At 46.8% G+C, this 16,487-nt stretch overlaps 3 protein-coding genes across 3 annotated transcripts; 2 read left to right on the plus strand and 1 right to left on the minus strand.

Moving 5' to 3' along the window:
• Positions 1–34: 34 nt before the first annotated feature.
• TrAtP1_008421 (uncharacterized protein) lies at positions 35–3,453 on the plus strand. Its single transcript, XM_066113900.1, has 2 exons — positions 35–2,507; positions 2,616–3,453. Exons 1-2 carry the CDS (start codon positions 476–478, stop codon positions 3,332–3,334), a joined length of 2,751 nt encoding a protein of 916 aa, XP_065969989.1. The 5' UTR covers positions 35–475; the 3' UTR covers positions 3,335–3,453.
• Positions 3,454–4,179: 726 nt separating this feature from the next.
• TrAtP1_008422 (uncharacterized protein) lies at positions 4,180–5,904 on the minus strand. Its single transcript, XM_014086748.2, has 2 exons — positions 5,514–5,904; positions 4,180–5,457 (listed from the first exon to the last, which is right to left on the minus strand). The coding sequence occupies exons 1-2, from the start codon at positions 5,588–5,590 to the stop codon at positions 4,359–4,361; spliced, it is 1,176 nt and encodes a 391-aa protein (XP_013942223.1). The 5' UTR covers positions 5,591–5,904; the 3' UTR covers positions 4,180–4,358.
• A 4,992-nt stretch (positions 5,905–10,896) lies between these two features.
• TrAtP1_008423 (uncharacterized protein) lies at positions 10,897–11,179 on the plus strand (the record flags this gene model as incomplete). Its single annotated transcript, XM_066113901.1, has 2 exons — positions 10,897–10,970; positions 11,029–11,179. 2 exons carry the CDS (start codon positions 10,897–10,899, stop codon positions 11,177–11,179), a joined length of 225 nt encoding a protein of 74 aa, XP_065969990.1.
• Positions 11,180–16,487: the final 5,308 nt, after the last annotated feature.

Consider the following 16,487-nt stretch of genomic DNA (forward strand, 5'->3'; position numbering starts at 1 on the left):
GGCCCCGCCTTGCTTGTTACTGTTCCTGGGCTCATGTCAGCTCTTTGTTGACCAAACAAATGCTGCTCCCTTGAATCCAACCTCCCGCAAACTCACTGCTAGCTACGGCGCGCCATGGCTGGCTTTCTGCGAGGCAAGCAGGCAGGCATCCAGAATGACCTGTCTGGCAGCATCCGACCAGAGCTCTTTACTCCCGACGACCATGCGCGATACGGCCTCAACTCGCAGATAAGGTGAGTGTCGATTCCTAGCTATGACGCAACAAATGCCCCGCCATAGCACGACGGCGAAGACGACGATGGCGATGGCGATTGAGAATATTCACCGCGGCGGCAGACGACATGGAGGGGAGGTGAAACTGGTGTGAATGTGATCGCTAACATACATGCGATAAACAGCTGCTTTGCATACGATCCTGTACAGTCTCTGCTTGCCATCGGAACGGCCGAGAGCAAGTTTGGCCCGGGCAAGATCTATGTTTTCGGCCAACAACGCGTGCAGAAGACTTTTGATCCGCCGCGACGAACCTCGTTCCAGTCCGTGCAGTTCAGCGCAAACCGTCTCGTCAGCCTCGACAGGAACAATGAGCTCAGCCTTTGGGATCTCGACACGGGGGGAGCGTGTGGCGACGCAGGTCATTGGCGGAACTGTGGCCGCGATGGTGACGGATCCCATGCTCGACTGGGCTTTTATCGGAATGCAGAACGGAGACGTCTTGGCTTATGACCTCGATCGACATGGCCTCGCTCGGCAGTTTCGTCTCCCAAACTTTTGGAGAGACAAGGATCCAACGCAGCACGCTGTCACCTTGATCACCATGTCGATGCACCCTCGAGACGCTGGAAAGCTCTTGATCGGGTATAGCCATGGCGCAGTCGTCTATACGTTTAAGCAAAACCAGCCACAGCAATTCATGGAATATGTTTTGCCGCCTGGAGCGCCTGGAGGAAGCAGCCTCGGCATGGATACTGTGCGCCGCCCTCGTTTGACCCATGCGCTGTGGCATCCTTCCGGAACCTTTATCCTCACTGCACACGAAGATGGAAGCTTGGTCTTCTGGGATCCCAAGGAAGGGAAAATTGTCATGGCAAGAACCCTCACGGAAATGGGCATCCACCATGCCACCCCGAGCGCACCGACGCCGGGATACTCTGATCCTTTTGTCAAGATAGCTTGGTGCTGCAAGAAGAACTGCGACGATACAGGTTTATTGATTGCGGGTGGCGAGGGTGTTGATGCGTCCCCCAAGAGTTTGACATTCATCGAGCTTGGTATGACGCCTGTATACGCTACCTCTACTTGGCAGGCTTTGGAGAATCATTTCCGCGGCAAGCGACATATTCCGTTAGCACTGCCACCGGGAGCTCAAGCGGTGGATTTTCTGCTTATCCCAAGAGACTCCCCTTATTTTGGAGGCGCGCAGGATCCCATTGCCGTGGTTGTGCTGCTCACTTCTGGAGAGCTGATTACTTTGAGTTTCCCGTCAGGCTACCAGATTAGCCCTACGAACCAGCTTCATCCGTCTACCTTCTTCGTACATCCCTTTGTTACAAAGTTCAATGTCTCCAGTGTTGATCGGCCTAGGTGGCTGACGATGGTGGAGAAGAGGGACCAGGGAGAAGCAATCTTGAAGGGCGGAGCAGCTGGCCCGAGACCGAGAAAACGATTCGAAGATCGCACAATTATTCAGACTGCACATGCTGATAGTATCATCAGACTATGGGACTCTGGACACGCTGATCAAATTGAAAATGAAGTCCAGCTGCAGGTTGACCTGGCCAGGGCCTTGGATCGATTTGAAGACGTGGAAGTTACGGCGATGAGCTTGTCCAGCGCTACCGCCGAGTTCATTGTTGGCACCAAGACAGGAGAGGCTGTAATATTTCGCTGGGGAGTAAACCACTCTTATGGGAGGAATGAGCCCAAGCAGCTAGATCCAAATCCAAAGGGACTCTCAGACATCAGCTCAAGGGCGGAGCCGAACTTAAAGGAAGGGCTTAATCCAGCTGTCCTGTACGAGATGATGCAAGGCCCGGTCACTGCCGTTCAGATATCAAACGTTGGATTCGCTGCGGTTGGATCAGAGCTTGGTTTTTTGACACTGATCGATCTCCGGGGCCCCAAGATCATTTTCCAAGCTCCAATGACTGATTTCGCAAAGACGGAGAATAGAATGTCATTTCTCAAGGGCCACTCGCGATCGAGCTCAGCACCGCCGAAAGAGTGGCCCACGGCGATTGAGTTTGGTGTGATGACGCTGGATGATGACAAGTATTCATCAATTTGTTGCTTTGTTGGGACCAACATGGGCAAAGTCATTACTTTGAAGCTGTTGCCCGGCGGAGGAGGATCGTATTCGGCCGAGGTAGCAGGAACGGTGACCTTTGATGGAAAAGTTGTGTCTCTGAACCCCATTCAGGCTGATACAGGCAAACCAGCGCTAGCCACGGGACATACCGTGGGTGGGTTGCGAGAGGGACGCCAAGTGAATGGAGCTCTCGTTGCAGGCAAGTATTCTCCTATTTAATCTCATCCATCTTGTTGCCGGTCTCGGGTTACAGGCAAAGTCTATATGACCATCATCCAATAGACGGTCAAGCTAATGCTGGGAATAGTTACCGAGAAGGAAATCAGGATATGCAGACCTGCTCACTCGAAGGGTGCCTCCAAAGAATTCGATGATGTAATATGTGATTCAGCTTGCGTGGCAGAGCTTGAATTGAATGGCTATGCTATTGTTGCGGCTTTCAGAGACGGGTCAGCTCGAGCATATAGCATTCCAGGCATGCGAGACCTCGGTAGTGCGAAGCTCCCAATGGTGGATCGTACTCGAAGCACAGCAAGCATTGTGACGCAAACAGGCGACATATTCGCCTGGGCAGGACCGGCAGAAATGGCTGTCGTTCACGTTTGGGGAGCGGGCAAGGAGCTACAGCAGTCCCCAGACGTGCTGATCAACCCCAAGATACCTCTCCCGACCCGGCCGACGATTTCTAACCTTCAATGGATAAGCGGAACACAGCATGTTTCACCGCTGGATCTCGACCTTTTGATAGGAGGCCCCAACAGACCGCCTAGTAAGAGGATGATGGAGGCCGCGGCGGCGGAGCAACGTGCTGCCAAGATTGGTAATACTGTAGGATCCTCCAAAGAGGGCTGGGGAGACTATTTGACGCGGCAGCTCAACGAGAGAACGGAGAAGCTGAATCTTATGGGGGATACGATGAATACGCTGCAGGAGCAATCGGAAGGATGGGCGGATGATGTTAGCAAGTTTGTGGGGAGGCAGAAGCGGAGTATGGTTATGGGGGCTTTGTCATCGAAATTCTTTTGAGAAGGAATCGGGAGGAGTTTGTATGTTTGCTTTTGTCCAAAGAGATTTTAGATGTGCGGCAATACAGTGTTTGTACGATATAGGAGATACCAGGTTTGTTCTTTGCTGGTACGCTTTGGGCGCTTTTTGTATGATGTGTGAAAACAATTTTGAACTTGACTCCCATTTAAAGGATTTTATACCAATCTAGCTTAATCCCCATACTGCTGCTACTGCTGCTACCGCAACCGCTAGGTGTTAAAATATCACTGAATTGATGTTATGGCTAAAATTCCCTATTCTCGTTCAAATCATATCGCCGAAAATTCTCAGATTCGTCCAGATTATGTCGCCGAAAGTTTCCATCTTCGTCCCCAAATAATATCGCTGGTAGTTCCCATTCTCATACAAATAATTATATTTTGCCCGGCGCCTACTCGAAAATTATATTCTCGCTTGCTTCGCTTTGGCCGCCCATGTCTTCATCTTGTTCTTCATCTCATAAACCCCTTCGTGGCTGAACGTTGTTGTACACTGCTTGATGATGCTGGAATACTTTCCGTAAATGTGGCGGTTGTAGCGCCCCAAGTTATGATTGTACCTTTTATCGGGAAGTTGAATTTGAAGAGTATAGTCATTTTATATTGTTGCTCGACAAAGCGGCCGCCAATATGGTACGTATGCTGTGATATTGCTCTGCCTTCACCGTGGGTTTCTTTCCACACAACGGGCCGGGCATTTAGTGAGCAGAGAAGAGCAGGAGGAGAGGAATAACAGGCAGGCGAACAGCTACAGTAAGATTACGTGGCAGCAATGGCAGCAATGATAGCAATTATCGTAATAATAACAGCAGCGGTAGCTGAAGTAGATGAGATGATTTTTCTAACATAACAACTCTAGAAGAATTTAAAATCGCTATTTTATGAAGAGTTTTGAACAGTTTCCCATAACTCAAGCCACAATTGCTATTGTTGAAGGAAAACGACAGAGAATGCGCCATTGCCACGATTGGGGGTACCAAGACCATGGATATTTCTCTGAAATCTTATGGTTGGTAGTCTGGGTAGTAGTCTTGCGGTCTGACCATGAGTTTAATAGTATCTGGGTATTGGATCTTAATTTCGACACCCTTTTCTCTCTTCAGTCGTGTGGTCATGACAGCCCCAATAGCACCAGGATTGTCAGTCGTCCCCGCCCGATCCCAATACTCATCGTCCAGGATAAAATCGTCCTCTTCCTCCTTCTTCTCTTCCTCCTCGCCTCCAGAACTCGAGGAAGTTTCCCAGCTTATTCTCATTTCATGCTTGAGCCAAGACTGCGCAAAATCGATGAAAAAAGGCTGTTGCGATTGTTGATGTACAATCACATTGCGCGGGGAACAGTCGTCCATGACCAAGCCGGACTTGTTGATCTCGTGAGCCAAGTCTACAGAGCGCTGTACTAGAGGCTCCCATTCCTTGACATCTATTGATGAGCTGTCGAGGTTCATCAGATTAATTCCAGGGATATATTGTAGGAGGATGCCTTTGACATGCCAGTATTTCGCAGCCGGTTCGTTGATAAGATCTGATGGAACGATTGAGCTTGCACCAGCTAACCGGACGGTGGCCAGTAAACGCGGTATTCCAGTGCCTTGAAAGCCTTTCAAATGCTCGTAGGCCTTGACCTCACACTCAAACATGTCTTCGCACTCCTGCCAGACAGCTGCTTCGAATCTGTCTATTGCATGCTCGCCGCCATCGTCGTCATCGCCGTCATCATCGGAAAGAAAATGCCAAGGCCGCTTTTCAAGCATAGCCTTCTCTCGGTCTTGGAGTAGCTTTGTGATGAAACGATCCATGTCATTCCGCCTTACCATGGAGTTAAACCCCTTTTCTGACGCACGCATATAAGGCCAATGTACCCGTCCGTTGCTGCGAAGGTCTTCCCCGAAACGACGATCAAATAACTTGAGAACTGCCTCTAGTGGCTCACCAGAGTCCAGGCGAAGAATAATACGCATCACTGAAGACATGGTGACACCGAGTATCTTGACAATGGATGCTGAAGTCACCTGGGGCAAAGGCAAGTCCTGGTAGTTTCGCATGATTTCAAGTTGTAGAGAAGCGCCCTCGACGTATGGCGTGGCAATTCTCGCGGCCGTTCTAATCGCAAGTTCAGCAAGCTGGTCATTTGGTAGCCACATCCAGGTGTCTCCTACATCATTTCGGCCAGTCTTTCAGGTTCAGATTCAGATATGTCGTCCGTGCGAAAAACAACACGCATCGCTGAAGACATGGCGATTTGAAACTGTGTGTCAAGGATATGCAGTATGTATAGAGATTAACAAAGAAGTAAACCAAGCCTTTCGATCAATTGCGTGAGTTGTTACTGCGCATGTTGGTAGTCGATGAAGAGCGAGTCGCACGAAATATAGAGGCAGCAAATGCCCATTAGTGGAGTTCAGCGCAAACAGGCGCTAAAGCTCAAACTCTCGAGCACGTTGAGCGACCAACTGCTTGGTTTCGCTTTGCTGTTGGCTGTACAAGCAATTGACCTCAGCGGCGCTTTTAGAATTACGCGGCGAGTGACTCATCCAGCACAGCTGTTTAGCCTTGAATCATCTTATCAATGGCTTTTTACTCCATAGAAGCCTCAGGTCGCCTAGTACTTCTAGGTCCTCAATGCTACCTCACATCTTTGTATTGCTACCGAGTGTTTTCCAAGGAGGCCTCTTTTGTTGGCTCGGCTGACCTGGATGCGTGTTGGGCTTTTTCTTTTTGGGAGAAGTTATCCAGCACCCTAATTTCATTATCCAACACCCCAACTGTAGTATAATAGGGCAGCTAGTTTATATATTAAATATACAGCTGCCAAATACTTATTAAAATGGCAATAGTAGTAGCAGTAGTAGCAGTAGTAGCAGTAGTAGCAGTAGTAACAGTAGTAGCAGTAGTAGCAGTAGCAGTAGTAGCAGTAGTAGCAGTAGTAGCAGTAGTAGCAGTAGTAGCAGCAGTAGCAGTAGTAGCAGCAGTAGCAGTAGTAGCAGCAGTAGCAGCCTAAGCTACAGCTGGAGTGCTAAATAACATACATGTAGTTAGGGTGCTAGATAACTTCTCTCTTTATTTTTGGGGTGTTGGATAACAGAACTGGGGTGCTGGATAATGGCTCCTTTTTTTTTTATACGTAGTTTTTTTCTTCGCTCTCCTTTATCAGGATATACAAGTCAAATCTTTATGCGAACTTCGTCTTTCAACATGATTGACATGAAAACTTCTCTCACAACCCGGTATCAACGACTGTTTTCTTACTGTACTATAAGTCTTCCATCCTAGCTAAACGCCTCTGTCAAAGTCCCTTGCGAGAAACCTGGCTTTCGCTAATCTGTTCCAACGTTCTGGGGAAAGCTTGATGGGCGCCAGCTTCATTATCGATCCATTTTGACCCTTGGTTTCCTTCAAGTCCGGGTAGACCTGGCTGTGGCCCATTCCTCAGCGTTCATGCCGTTTTGCCAAGGATATATCGAATGAACTTTGTGAATTTGTTGACAATCAGGAGAACAGCGCCCGTTCCGTCGGTTGTCATCGGAAGTCCGGTGATAGAATCCAGACAGATTGTGGGCAATGGCGATCTGGGGCTCGGCACCGATTTCAGGTCTCCGTATGGTAGTCCACGTCGCGGCGTCGCTAAAACTTTGCAGCAATGTAGCAAGTAGGCCCGTAATGCTGTACGAAATACGAAGGCATGATAACATTGAGCTTTGACGTTCCATGTGGCGCTAGGTAGGCGATTGTGGGTAACATGAGTTAATTAGAGCCAAACTTAATCTCGAATTCAAGTCTCGCCATCATTAGTTCGTGGCTCGGGCCGAGGCGGTACTAGCCAGTTAGTTTTTCATCTCTCTTTTGCCATCCAGTGGCCAGTTTGCCCGACAAATCTCAAAGGAAACAGGATTCTCGGGCTCACCATATCTGTAAATGATAGGAGCGCGCAATATTGACAAGAAAGAAAAACGGCAACCTTTCTCTGTTATGGACTGACGAGAATGGTTATATGAGGATCATTAATCCCGAGGCGACTGATTCTAATTTAATAAGAAAGAAGAGAAAGAGAGAAGAAAGCCGCAATCAGAGACCCCCGAGGCGAGAATTTTTTTTCGCATTGGGGTGGCCACCCTCTCTGTCAGCCTGTCTCACAGGTGTGGCTGTCAAGTATCTTTTTCAAGTACAGAAGTAACTCAATAATATCACATATCATACACAATACACCTGAAACTTATTAAATCAGAACTGTAAGCACTAGTGACCCAGCAATTTGGCTGGGCCAGTAGAAATAGAAATCGAAATATGGGAGTCCCGAGCCAGTAATGGACGAGCCTAGAGAAGGAATGAAAAATCAACATGGATGTGAGAAGTAGCACAAGCGCCTTGGACTGGCACAACACCGAGCAAAGGCATTTTTTTCGCATCATCATGCAGCCATGATTTCCTGAGTCTTTCCGAGATGTTCAGGGTGTGTGTGTGTGTGTGTGGCAGCTACCAACGGTCGGGCTAAATCCAGCAATAATTGGTGTCAACGGGTCGCCGTGAGCTCAACCGCAAGCTGAGCATTTTCTATTTTTAGCAGACCCTTCCACGCCGACATGAAAAATTTTCTCAATCGTTCATTCGTTATCTCGGCAGATACGAGAGAGCGCTGCTATGCAAACCGTGTTGGGCAAACGGCAAAAGCTCTCAGTGTGCCCAGCTCAGTGCGCGCGCATGGCCATCTTCCAGATACTGCGGCCCGGATTCACGTAACTCGATGCAAAATGAAGACATGTGCAACAATGGGACTATCAGATAAATTCATATGGCGCCATTCCCTGATATGCCTGTGCAAATGTAGGCTTACCAAACGTTTCGGGTATGCTGCCGTTGTACAAGATATGATACATGACGGTGTGCAGGAATAGCCTACATCGACACACATCGGCATCCGTCGACATACCTTGACCCCTTTTTCGCGCATTTCATGCCGGCTCTCAGTTGTCCTTATTTCCGTCAGGTAATTCAAAGTTCTCTGCCGCTATCATTCAAGCCCCAAGTAGTTTTCAGTCTAGAATGATCAGAGGAGACTCTGCATGGGCATGCGTAAATAGAGCCAACTGATATCAGATTTTTAGACTAGTCGTGGTATCGATGGGTATATAGTCGTGATGAGGTGCGTTATAGCGTGCGTTATATCCTTAATAGAGATTCAGCTTCAAGTAAGGGCCACCCGTAAATAGGGTATATACCGGCCTACTCTTTTATTTCAAGGACCCTAAAAGTATATGCTTTGCGTTTCCATTTTGGGAGATTCATGCCGCTCTCCATTCATGAAGCATTTACACGTCAGGTGTTCTGCCTTTCCCGCAAATGAATCCGTTAGCTGAAGAAGAAATTAGAGAATATAGCTTATACCGAGACTGCCATTTATGGGGCCTGTATAAGAGCAATCTGGATTTGCCGTGCTACATGCAAGACAACAAAAGGAGCGGGAGAACTTGATTGAGTTGTGGGGAAAGAAGTCCTGTGAGATACGAAGGCCGCGAGCGAAGAACATGGAAGTGCATAGAAACCGTCTCGCCGCCTTGCCAGGGATAGAAATTTGGCATTTCAACCGTTTTTTTGCCCCTATTAATCACGGTGGCTGGGAAAATACTAGTCGTCTCTCACAAAGCAGATTAAGTGGTCTTATGACACTCAGTGTGGCTCGTTATGTCTCAAGGTCTCCAAATTGGGGGCCTGGTGGACCCGAAGGAACCAGTCATGATACAAGAACACCCTCCTTTTTTACACTTTGGGATATCCCGCCTTGTTTTAACGTGAGGCAGCCACAGCTTTTTTTTTTTTTTTTTTTTTTTTTTTAAAAAAAAAAAAAACAATTGTGGAATGGAAAGGGAGATCAGGCTCTCGGAGCTGTAAGCTGTTGAACTTCGGCTTCGACATCTAGATATTACCTTTATATAAGTTTGAGTGCTTAATTGTTTATGAAGTCCAGCTTTTTGGACCTAACAGTTTTGCTTCTATTTAATTATAAATTATTTCCCTCTAACATAGCTGATAATTGATTGAACTGCAAGGTCTCCCGTGGCAACTACAATCAATAAATAAATATTTGCTAGAGCGGTTAAAGTGGGTTTATTACCACTTTTGTCTGCCTGATAAAAAGCGCGCAGGGATCAAATCCGTCTGACCAACACAGATATCAGAAAGGTGCTTAGGGAGGCCTTCCACTCAGGTATATAATAAGTATTTAGTTTAGTTCGTTTCTGCAGATTTCTATGTTGCACGCCCCCCCCTGCAGCTGGCGATACTTACTCGAAAGTATACAGCACTAAGTTCTATAACTCTAATAGGTAATTTCCTAAAGGCTTGAACGAATCACTGAATAGGTAGATAGTTAGACATGACAGTACTTCGATTAGCCACACATGAAATAATGCGGTGAGGGCATCTGCCGAGCGGGAGAGCGTCGGAAGAGCAATCCCAATATGTGGGCCTCCCATTTATCCAAGCAAAGGCAACGGGCTTTGGATTCACCTGCAAACCAATGGCTTTAGAGATTATACGCACTGAAACGGACTGAAAGCAAGAGATGCGAGGAGGCGGTGAAGGATTTTCATGGAATGTTCAAAATGATTGCTCGCTGAGGTTGGTAGACAATATGATGCTAGTTGACACGGAAGAACAGAGAAGCGGGCGACGAGCGAAAGAAGGGATTTCGATGCACCGTGGCGCTCGCCGCTTTAGTAGACCATCAACATTAGTACATGTATCATAATGTTGCTGACTTATGTTTTGCGAGTCAGCAATAAATATCGCCTGGTTGATGCCCAACCTATGAAGGAGGCTACATACCGCATATGCCGGTGAGTGACTGGGTCGCGGACTAAACCCACCGGCACACCGCAGCTAATGCAGTAGATACCATATCAAGGCATCGCTTTTTCTCTTGATAACTCCATGAACAGCACGAATTGGGAAGAAAATCAGCGGCACAAATCAAGAGGGTCGGTGACGAGAGATGGGCTCTGGCGATCAACTATGTAGTTGGCGAGTGATGTCGCCCGTTTCGGCCATTTCACCATGCATGGATTTTTCTTTCTTTTCTTTTTCTTTTCAAGGAACAGTTCTCTAGCACCCCAATTTCATTATCCGCCGCCCCAGCTGTAGCTAAATAAGCCAGCCAGTTCGTATAGTAAAATATACACCTGCTAATCACACCTATTAGTAGCATCAGTAGCGGCAGTAGCGGCAGTGGCCCACGCCATAGCTGGAGTTCTGGATAACAGAATTGGGGCGCTGGATAACTTGGTGTTATCCTTTTTTTACTATCGTATCGTTTTGCGGAGAGTGGCTCTGGTCCCCAGACCACTAGAGTGTCCGGGGTTCCTTTTCGGCATGCATGGAATCGCGAGCGCAGAAGCTCAATCATTCATCTCGATGAATGCATAGCTGTCTTTTCACTATTATACACCTTTATATCACCTCAAGCTCTAAACATTTCAGTTCCTGATAACCCTTATACACAATCCTCATATAATTTGAGTACATAATCCGTACCAGTCGGTTCTCATCATGTCCAACACGAGCAATGAAAATCACAGAAATTACTGTGTACGAATGATTCAATTGATGGACTTTGCTTTCTCGTTTGTGGAACCGCTCTCTGCCTCGTTTGCTCGCTGATTGCCAATCTCCTCGCCTTAGGATCTACCAACAACTTCGACCAATGCTCGTCCGTCAAATCGAACAAATCGACGCACAACGCGTTCAAAGACGCGCTGATGAACACGACGAGCGCGACCGTGGAGATACATATATGGAGGACGTCGTGATGGGTGGCACTTCTCCAGATTGAGCGACTCCATTTGTGAGACAGCTATTTCAGCTTTGGCAGCTTTACGGTGGACTGCGTTAGAAAAGTTTAGCGATTATAGAATAGAGGTTTCCTTCATCATCATCAAAATGGCGTCGGGTTTGGGTATCAAATGTAAAGGCAAATAGATGGGAAAAAAGTATAAAAAGGAGGAATAAAAGCATTGGGGAAAAAGCGTGTCCTGAGTTCTGTTTCTTGCTAGAATTTTTTTTGTCGCAGTATTACTACGCTATTATTTACGCAAAGCACATGAATCTTCTTAGAATTGACTTGGAGTCTATCTGTTTGCTCCGACTCTATTCGTTCCTACTGACGGACATGTTCTACTACCCGCCAGATCTCTAACGTACGAATCTTGAGAGCACGCGCAACTCATGGCGATATCCGGCAACCTTTCAATACAACTTGCACCGAACCGTCACTCCGCTTCTGCCAAAAGAAGATGGAACTCCCGGAATGCTCCTTGTAAAAAAACACCGTATATTCTTCGACGACGTTCGGTCCGTAGCATGGTATCGAATATCGACAGGGTCGCTCACAGCACTGCGACCGTGCAAGTTTCGCGCTGGTTCTGCACCCGTGCCCTCCAATTGGCTGCCAAAAGATTCTACATCGTCCTGATACGTATAACGTGCAGACATGGGCTTGGTGAAGAAAAGGAGGAAAAAAAGGAAAGGCAAGGGAAAAAAAGGCGACCAGCCCCAGCACTCTCGCTCTGCCTTAGAAGCCCCAATATGGCGTGGATCGAAGAATGTAAGGCTGCACGCCATGCTTCATAGAGGCAGAGGGCCGTCCCCTCGCTTTTATCTCGCCTTTATGCAATTAGCTCTTTTTACTAATAATATTAATAATATTAATATTATTGTTTTCCCGCGTTTTCCTGCGCGTCGTGGAGTACTAAATACGTGTCGAGATAGCTACTACTCAGAAATCCTTCAGAAGTCCAACGCGTTACATGAAGCTATGGACAGCCCCATATGGCGCTGGCCAGCAAGCAGTTCCATGTTCAATTAGTCTGGTATTAAGAGAGAGAAAACAGATTTATTAGCAAAAGATCAGCCCACACGGTATGGAATAAACCTATAGACGGCACATGTGTACAGAGGTGGCGGCTTCTTCGGCTGACGTGCTTTGCGTATTATTGATACCCATTTTTCATCCCACCGGCCTTGTCCCACCGCCTTTTATGTACAGGATACATGTATAAACTGTCGCATTTGCTTGACAAGGATACAAATGATACGTCTAACGAGCAAGTGTGCCTTACACGCAGAAGTGTGGTAGCATTGGCCCACCAGATAAGACGATAGCGTAGAATTTGGAGCAATGCGGGGAATAAGACTCTTGTATTAGAGGTGACAAAAAGGGAGCAACAAAACAAAGAATAAAGGACATTTTTGTGGCGCGTCCTTGTGTGCAGCTGCTCAGGCAACCAAAACCTAGGGCGTTTTCACCTTGGCCATATCGCAAACCAAGTTCTTTCATTAACATAATTATTATTATATGTCTTCATACTGTCTATATTAATTTCATAAATGCCCAGCCTGTCTGCGTCTTATAACAGACCAACCCCTCAACGGTTGTTTTCGCGTCTCTCTATCGATCTATCGACAATGGCCGTGTCTCCTTAGCACCAGCTACTGTTTCTACCTACCCTATACTGCTGCGTTTAACAGTGTGCAGCATCCTTTTTTTTCCTTTGACATGCTGCATAAGATCAGGTATCCTCCATGTATCTGTCTAACCCCCCATACCCTGCTCGATTCATGCTTACAAGTACACAGTACCCATAAGGCGGCTGTTTAGCCGTATCTCCCCGAGAAGCTATGCATAAGTCCGCTTAGACTGCGTGTATGCATCGGAATCAACTACTGTTCAAGTTATAATGCCCACGGCATTTAATGAACAGCCGGAATCATCCATCTTGCTTATCTATATGTGGCAGGAAGGTATTCATCTCACCATGCATATGCTGGAAGGCTTGCCACGTGTCAAACTTCTTTATTATTTCCACACGGGAAAACAGAAGAATGATTGCTGAAGTGGTAATGACCGAGGGTTAGAGGAACTTTCTTGTCATCAAGACATTACATGATGCCGTTGGTATCAGGTAACTTGTAAAGGAGGTACCGACTCTTGGTCTAAGCCCATCAGCGCGATCTTCACGGCCTCCACAATACTATTTGTGATCTAGAGATGAAATCGCCGAAGGTTGCCCCGGTAGAAAATGCGGGGATTCCAGGCTGCTGTTAATGTTAGCCTGCTTCTCGTGGAGTTCTCGCCAGCCGATCTGGACATATCACCGCATACCGGGAGCACTCCCGTGCTGCCAGCAGCATGACTTGCAGTAACTCTATTTCGACTTCAATCTTACCTATGTTTCCAGGGTATCCTAGACTGATGTGGCGGTCCGACGGCAACGGATTGATGCTATACGCACTCCATGAATTGGGTCCACCCCCTTTTTCTTCCCAGCAACGATGCCTTCATTAGGTTTATTAAAATACTCTTATTTATCTAATTCTTTAGCTGCTAATACTTGGATATATACGCACCGAGGACTGACTGCATAGCTGGGTTTCTATGCTGTTATATGCGGCAATATCCTAAACAGCCACCCCCTGACTCTGTACACCGCAACTTGGTGTAGCACATCCAGCTACATCTCTGCATAGAGCTCTTTGTGAGATTTCTTCACGATTCATATTATCAAAAGGCACACTAAAAAGGGAGGTCGCCTTCTGCTCTTTACCAGTACGTATCACTGTGAAAACTGAAACTCACTAGGTTCTAGACTACTAATGCTGGTCTCTTAGACAGGTACAAATGCACCAAAGTTCCATAGGCCGCCGCCATGGGTTCTAAGCGTATAATGCATTGCTTACAGTACTTATTTCAGACTAATGAGCTCAATGCTGGGTTCTGAAATACTAGCGATATGCATTATGTACTTTTGCTTATCTCATCAACAGTGGTGAAGTGGCGGTTACAGTAGCGCTATCCCGTTTCGTTCACCGACTGGCAATATGCCTCTCGCACATTACGGGATCAAAACTGTTTCTGATCAGAAAGTACAGACGTGTGTATGATGTACATGCTTGTTGTCTACAGCGCTTACAGTCTGGAGAGGCTATAAGCCTTGTGTCTTTGTTCTTTCTGTTTTTGACCCGTGGAGCAAGGCCATACTGAAGATTCAATACACGGGGATCTTACGACCAGACCCCAATTTTCGCCAATCTTGCCCAGGATTCAAGCGAAAAGCTTAGTTCACGCCAGGTTCAGCACGAATCCATCTTGACGCTTCGCTGCGTTTACGAGTTTACTCTGTAATTATTGAGAAACGATTGTAATACGGGGCAAGTCATGGAGTAATCCATAGTATGGATCGCTAAAACTTCGCAGATCTTGTAAGTGGGCCGCGATTGCGTAGCACCGCACGAAATACTACTCATACGCCGTTCCATTTGCCGTCGGTATGCGACTGGTGGATAACGTTAGTTTGCGGAGCCACACTTTATATCGACTTCATTATCCTCACTTCCTGAGTTGAAGGCCAAAACGCTTCCAGTCAGCTTGTCACCGCATTTTTGCCCTGAAGCATTTATAGGTACATATTAGTGATTCATTTGCGACAACTCTATTCCAATGTATTCCGACAAAATCAGCTTCCCTAGACTCCATTGATGGTCCGAATAAGCGTGGTCTTTCTATTCGAACCAAACTTTGAAGAACTTTGAAGTGCTCTAGCAAGCGTTAGGTGCGTAAGTTGGTATTAAGAAAACTCACACGACTCGTTTGAGAAAATGCAGTGTCGTGGCTAGGTATCAAGGAGAAAGATAAAGCTCAGTGGCATCATTTCTTAATGCAACCAAAAGAAAAAGTCATAGAGAGGAAAGAAAGTTAAAATAACATGGAATGATCGAAACTTGGGGCATAGGAACAGGGAACAAGTTGGTGAGGACGTAGCAGATGGATATACAAGACTCGTCTCCTATATGTATTACAAAGCGGTATGTAGGTAAGTATCGGTAGCTCTCCGACTCTCTTTTTACCCCCCGTTTCCGTTTATTTACAATAGTTTACGACTTTATAATTGTTAAAATGTAGAATGCCTCGCGTATTGCTATTAAAACCACCTATATTAATTTAATTTGTCTAATTCCTCTCCTATAGCTCCAATCTCGTTGTTACCAAGTAATCGTGTACTTTCAATGGAAGACCTAACCGCGGGCGCTTTGCTAGACTCACTGAGGAATAAGTCTAACTAGCGGAAAGAGAGACTGGAGATGTTTTGTTCAATCTGTTTCTTGATGCTCACATTTATTCTCGAAACCATCAGATTACAGGTATTATTATACCATGGATATAGAGAACCCTGGCGATACGGAAAGGGTTTGGCATTAGCTAATACGAATATGTAACCCGAGTGAAATACTGCTCCTTTCCCATTCACCCGGTGAAAAAAACGCAGCGAACAGCTTTTCTGGGAGCGTTGTTCACGCCCTAGGTGGAAAGGTCCCTTTCAGGTATAGATGTGCCTCAACAATATTCGACACAAGGCACCTGAAACATAGATTAAATAACCGTAAGCACTAGTGACTATTAGTGACTCAACAATTTGGCTGAAAAGATAAAAAGAAGATGGAATTGTGGGGAATTCAAAGTTATTAAAGAGTGAAGCAGAACGAGGAGAAAGCGATGCCCGCAGAATGATGGGATTGTTCATCTGGCCGGCGCAATTGTAACCAAAACACACACCCCCTTTTTTTCCAAATCTTGAAGCCCGACTTTGTGCACTTATTCACGGTTTGCTGAGCCCGGTCTAGATGCCCGTGGGCTTGTGTGTGGCCACCACTGCGGCCCTTATCAGCTCTCGACGGCCAACAACGTGAACCGACAACTAGGCTGGTTTTCGCAGAGCGGAAATTACGGACGGGCCGCCACGGGTTAGGCCGCAGACGCTACAAGCCCAAGGCAACAGATGGACTGTTTTTATTAAAATCACAACTCATGTCTCGTAATCGTATTCTATTCCGGGCACGGCATTCTTTTGCGGGCAAGGTGCTATGCGGATTGCGCAATCTGTCGTGTACGCGACGCGAGGCGGTACGAAGGCGCGTGGAGCAACGATTCGGTGGGAACCAGAGACAAGAAAGCTCGTTTTTCATGGCCAAATCCGATTGAACAGAATACACCTGCAATCTAATCCAAATACCGGGCTAGCTGCCAGAGTACGAGACACGGCACATTATGACTGTAGGAAGGAGAGCAAAGCTTCCACTGGTACAGT

Source organism: Trichoderma atroviride, chromosome 4 (assembly GCF_020647795.1).
Source record: "Trichoderma atroviride chromosome 4, complete sequence".
NCBI lineage: Eukaryota > Fungi > Ascomycota > Sordariomycetes > Hypocreales > Hypocreaceae > Trichoderma > Trichoderma atroviride.